General features: G+C 46.2%; 1 protein-coding gene across 4 annotated transcripts in view; it reads right to left on the bottom strand.

The window, feature by feature from the left end:
- The window catches only part of LOC128621274 (chromodomain-helicase-DNA-binding protein 7-like), a 35,186-nt gene that overhangs the window by 4,898 nt on the left and 24,288 nt on the right, over positions 1-6,000 (bottom strand). For all 4 annotated transcript variants that reach the window (XM_053646915.1, XM_053646913.1, XM_053646916.1 and 1 more), the window contains one exon: positions 521-936. In XM_053646915.1, the coding sequence (XP_053502890.1) occupies positions 521-936 (416 nt within the window). The remainder of the gene's footprint in view (positions 1-520; positions 937-6,000) is intronic.

Raw genomic sequence — 6,000 nt, 5'->3', positions numbered from 1 at the left:
CTCGCTGTCTCTCTCTCACACACACACACACACACACAGTGTGGCCATCTAACAGCTGTGTGAGCTTTAATTAATAAGACAAAAATGGTGTGTGAGCTGTGATTTATAGGATAAGGATATTTTCATTCATCCATCTACGAGCGTGGCCACAGTGAGGACTCTACCTCCTGCAGATTACCCATGATGCATTAGGTCATGTGTGGGGAACAGAGAGAGTTGTGTCCTGATGCAGATGGAGCTCACTGACACTGAATACACCATTGTAGCTAACGACTGACACACACACACACACACACACACACACACACACAGGGCATTATGGGTATCCAGTCCTGTTAGAATTTTCTAGAGCATGGGGGATTTATTAAAAAGCTCGGTCTAGCAGTGCTCACACGGTCTGGTCTCTCATGGGCGTGGCCTGTTCACCCCGTCACTGTGCTGCTGCAGGTGTGGGTGTGGGGGCAGGTAAACACCCCAGCGTGTGGAGACTTTTTTAAAAAAAAAAAGTTTAGTGCTGTACCTGGGCTTCTTGGTGCTCTTGGGTTTGGGCGTGGTCGTCTTGACTTTCTTCTCCTTCACCTCTTTGGGTTCTTTGGGTGTTTTGGGAGCTTTAGGTGTTTTGGGAGTTTTGGGGGTCTTGGGCTCTTTCGTTTCCTTGGCCTCTTTCTCCTTTGGTTTCTTTTTTCTCTTCTTCTCAGGTGGAGACGTCTCTCCATCACCTCCTGAACCTCCTAATGCTCCACCCACATCCACGCCAACATCCTGGTCCTTTACCCCCGCCGCCTCCTCACCAGCCTTCGCTTTCTTCTTCTTCTTCTTTTTGGGCTTGGGCTCGCTGTCGGGAGGCTGAGTCTCACAGCTGCCCAGCTGCAGGGTGGAGCTCGGGGTGGGCATGTGGGTGGAGGACGGGGTTTGGGAAGCGTCTGATGGAGAATGCTGTGAAGAGGGAAGAGAAAAACCTTAGTGTGGAGGAGAGGAAGGGATGGACAGATACCAACACAGCTTCAGGGCTTTCAGAGACACGAGCAAAGCTGTGACACTGCCTTTCATTTACAGGACAGACAGGGGCGGACAGACAGGGGCGGACAGACAGGGGCGGACAGACAGAGAGGCAGGCAAATAACCACCACTGGAGTCTGAGGGAAAGCAGCTGATTGGACGATCTAAATTTATTTCTAACCAATATTCATTCATCTTGTACAGCGTCTTTCACAAGCACACATTTATCATTAACCATTCTCAATGAAAAAAAATTACACTAGTGTTCTTTCTCACACACACACACACACACACACACACATCTACACACTTCCCTTGGGACGGAGTCGGTTTATAAACGAAGCGTAAAGCGCGAGTGTGATTACGGAGTCGGTTTATAAACGAAGCGTAAAGCGCGAGTGTGATTACGGAGTCGGTTTATAAACGAAGCGTAAAGCGCGAGTGTGATTACGGAGTCGGTTTGTAAACGAAGCGTAAAGCGCGAGTGTGATTACGGAGTCGGTTTGTAAACGAAGCGTAAAGCGCGAGTGTGATTACGGAGTCGGTTTGTAAACGAAGCGTAAAGCGCGAGTGTGATTACGGAGTCGGTTTGTAAACGAAGCGTAAAGCGCGAGTGTGATTACGGAGTCGGTTTGTAAACGAAGCGTAAAGCGCGAGTGTGATTACGGAGTCGGTTTGTAAACGAAGCGTAAAGCGCGAGTGTGATTACGGAGTCGGTTTGTAAACGAAGCGTAAAGCGCGAGTGTGATTACGGAGTCGGTTTGTAAACGAAGCGTAAAGCGCGAGTGTGATTACGGAGTCGGTTTATAAACGAAGCGTAAAGCGCGAGTGTGATTACGGAGTCGGTTTATAAACGAAGCGTAAAGCGCGAGTGTGATTACGGAGTCGGTTTATAAACGAAGCGTAAAGCGCGAGTGTGATTACGGAGTCGTTTATAAACGAAGCGTAAAGCGCGAGTGTGATTACGGAGTCGGTTTATAAACGAAGCGTAAAGCGCGAGTGTGATTACGGAGTCGGTTTATAAACGAAACGTAAAGCGCGAGTGTGATTACGGAGTCGGTTTATAAACGAAACGTAAAGCGCGAGTGTGATTACGGAGTCGGTTTATAAACGAAACGTAAAGCGCGAGTGTGATTACGGAGTCGTTTATAAACGAAGCGTAAAGCGCGAGTGTGATTACGGAGTCGGTTTATAAACGAAACGTAAAGCGCGAGTGTGATTACGGAGTCGGTTTGTAAACGAAACGTAAAGCGCGAGTGTGATTACGGAGTCGTTTATAAACGAAACGTAAAGCGCGAGTGTGATTACGGAGTCGGTTTATAAACGAAACGTAAAGCGCGAGTGTGATTACGGAGTCGGTTTATAAACGAAACGTAAAGCGCGAGTGTGATTACGGAGTCGGTTTATAAACGAAACGTAAAGCGCGAGTGTGATTACGGAGTCGGTTTATAAACGAAGCGTAAAGCGCGAGTGTGATTACGGAGTCGGTTTATAAACGAAACGTAAAGCGCGAGTGTGATTACGGAGTCGGTTTATAAACGAAGCGTAAAGCGCGAGTGTGATTACGGAGTCGGTTTATAAACGAAACGTAAAGCGCGAGTGTGATTACGGAGTCGGTTTATAAACGAAACGTAAAGCGCGAGTGTGATTACGGAGTCGGTTTATAAATGAAACGTAAAGCGCGAGTGTGATTACGGAGTCGGTTTATAAACGAAACGTAAAGCGCGAGTGTGATTACGGAGTCGGTTTATAAATGAAACGTAAAGCGCGAGTGTGATTACGGAGGTGGGGGAAAATGCACCTAAATGATCTTGGGGTTGTTCTGCGTCATGGTTTCGTGCCTCATGTTGGTGGTAAAATGCAAATTTCCTGTAACGGACTAAAAGCGTGAGGTGCATTTTGCATGTGAAATGATCACAAGGTCACAGAGAGCACCACATCCACCTCCTCCAGCACCTCCACCCTCACCACCTCCTGCACCGCTGCAGCTTCTACCCATAAACATCTCATCTCTTCACCTCATCCAATAATCAATCGCATGAATGACAACAGGACGCTCGCTGCATCTCTAATTGCACAGCCGCCGCCGTACAGAATGCGATATGCGCCGTATAAAGTTTCACCTCCCGGGGGGGGGATGGGGGGGATCTAGCAGGCAGAGTGCATACAACGAGAGCTAAATACTCCCTGAAGGAGGCTTTTTATCCTCCTCCTCCACCCCCCGCGTGCTGCAGACGAGCAATGAGCTAACACCCAATTCATCTGATGAAACCCGGCACCTACACGTCAGACTCCGACCCCATTTACACATCAGACCCCAGATTCACGGCCTGAACTCCGGCATGCTCCTGACCACCAACCCCTTTAAACTGTCTTACTGACACAGGGCTTCACCAGCCTCTTTGAACCGGGATACATCACTCTCTCTCTCTCACACACACCATTGTAGCTTCTGCACTGCTGGGTGTATGGGTACCAAGCAGAACTGTTCTCAGTCACACACTCGCCTTTTATTTATGCAGAACAGCAGCAATGAGACAGACAGAAACACACACACACACACACAGTACAGAGCGCAGTTCAGTTTCCTCATTTCTGAGTTTTTAAGCGTTCTCTCATCCACACAGAAGGCCTCAGACTCTGAGGAGGCGTGGCTTATTAATCAGCTGACGTGTGGAAACTCTTTATTCACACGCCACGGTCCCGTATTTCCCAGAAAACTCTATCTGCATTTTATAACGGAGAATTCTACATAGATAACACTGTGAAAGAAGTGATGGAAAAGTTTATTTCATTAATAAATATTGCTGCAGGGGGCAGGTCATGTTTCAGAGCCGTGTCTGCTGATTGGACGGCTGATAGTAACGCTCGTTATGACATCAGGTGTCAGTGTCTGGGTTCATAACCACCCTAACCCCACAGTGGAGAAACTCTGTACACTGGAGTGTGTTTAGGATACACAACTAAAGTCAGTAATGAGCGCGTGCACACACACACACACACACACACACACGTTCAGTGTTGGGGGTTAAAGCGTTAAATAAAACAGATCCCAGTCTCTTTCCTTTTCTTGTGTGATTCAGTTTTACAAAGCGGAGTGTGAACTTTGTATGGATCAGTAAAATTCCTTTTCATCACCTCAGCAGTGAGCTCCAGAACACACACACACACACACACACACACACACACACACACACACACACACACAAGCTATCCCTCATCAAATATTTGCCTAAAGCTGCAGAAGTGTCATGACGAGACAGCCTAACCTCAATAATTAAACAGCACCACAGCTGCTCCGGAGGCCTGCATCACACCACACACACCATATATGCGCACACATACACACACTATACAGAAGGAGGAAAGAAAAGAGAAGAAAAAGAAATCACAAAAGAAAGAAACGAAAGCTTATGAGCCCTGAGGCTAGGAGACGAGCGCACACGAGCGAGGAGCAGTACGGCCGCTCAACATGTAGGTCACACACACATACACACACACACACATATATATATATACACGCACGCACAGGGAGGAGTGCAAATTAATCCTGACATCCTCAAATGTCAGCTCACTACCAGGAGAGGAAGACACGGGGGGAGAGGGAGAGAGAGAGAGAGAGAGAGAGAGAGAGAGAGAGAGAGAGAGTGTAGGACAGAAACACCACTGCAGGCTGCACAGGGACATTAAAGACCAGTCATCATGTGTATGTGTATACATGTGCATGTATATATACACACGTATACACATGTACACACACACACACACACATATATATATATATATATATATATATATATATATATATATATATATATATATATATATATAAATATTATAATAATGTGTGTGTATGTGTATGTATATATATATATATATATATATATATATATATATATATATATATATATACATATACACACACACACACACACACACGTGTGTATATACACACACGTATACACACAATATATATATATATTTATAAGTGTATATACATGTGTGTATACACACACACAAATATTATATTATATATATATATATAAAATGTATAATATATATATGTGTGTGTGTGTGTGTGTGTCTGCACAGGGACATTAAAGACCAGTCATTGTGTGTAAAGAGGTCAGGAAAGGAAGAGGTCTCACTGCACAGCCAAGTCACATGACCTGCACTAATCTGTCTTCCCTACTGACCCCTCCTCCATCTGACCACCATTACCTCACACATCAGTACACACAGAGGGGGGGATAGAGGAAGAGACAGAGAGAGATGTCAGGACTGAGAGAGAGTGAAATGTACAGAATGAGTGAGCGGAGGAGTGAGACAGATAGAAATGAAGAGTGTAACAGTGAGAGGAGAGAGAGACAGGAAAAGAAAGAAGAGAGAAAGAGACCATGAAAAGGGGGATTAGAGAGATATGAGAGACAGACAGTGAGGAGACCAAGAGGGAGATTGAGGGAGACGGGGTGGGGGGGGGGGGGGTTGAGATTGAAAAACAGAGATTGAAAAAAAGCACTGAGTGAGAGATAGACCCTGACCAAGAGAGTAACACTGAGGGAGAGAGAGAGACACACACAAAGGGAGAGAGACACAGCGAGAGAGAGACACACAGAGGAGAGGGAGAGAGAGAGAGAGAGAGAGAGAGAGAGACACAGAGGAGAGGGAGAGAGACACACAGAAGAGAGTGAGAGAGTGAGAGAGTCAGAGAGGAAGGAGTGCAGACTGGGAGGAGTGAGCAGGAAGAGACCATTTCCCCTCTGTAGGGGGGTGGGGTGGGTGGGTTTAAGAGATTAGCACAGTGGCGCCTGTGTGTGGAGGCGGAGTCAGGATACACAGCACAGGAAATAAACTGCAGTAAAAAATGCATTTCCCACAATGCTCTGCACTCTCTCTCACACACAGTACTACTAGTCCAACACAGTAGATCCTGGTTTCTGATTGGCTGTGGTTTATCATTAGTGTTTATCTGGTCAAAAGTTTAATCCCAGCTCTAAAGCC

The sequence above is a fragment of the Ictalurus furcatus genome, chromosome 17, assembly GCF_023375685.1.
Source record: "Ictalurus furcatus strain D&B chromosome 17, Billie_1.0, whole genome shotgun sequence".
In the NCBI taxonomy this organism is placed as follows: Eukaryota; Metazoa; Chordata; class Actinopteri; order Siluriformes; family Ictaluridae; genus Ictalurus; species Ictalurus furcatus.
Note: the sequence above shows the minus strand (reverse complement) of the source record. Positions and strands in the feature narration are given on the sequence as shown.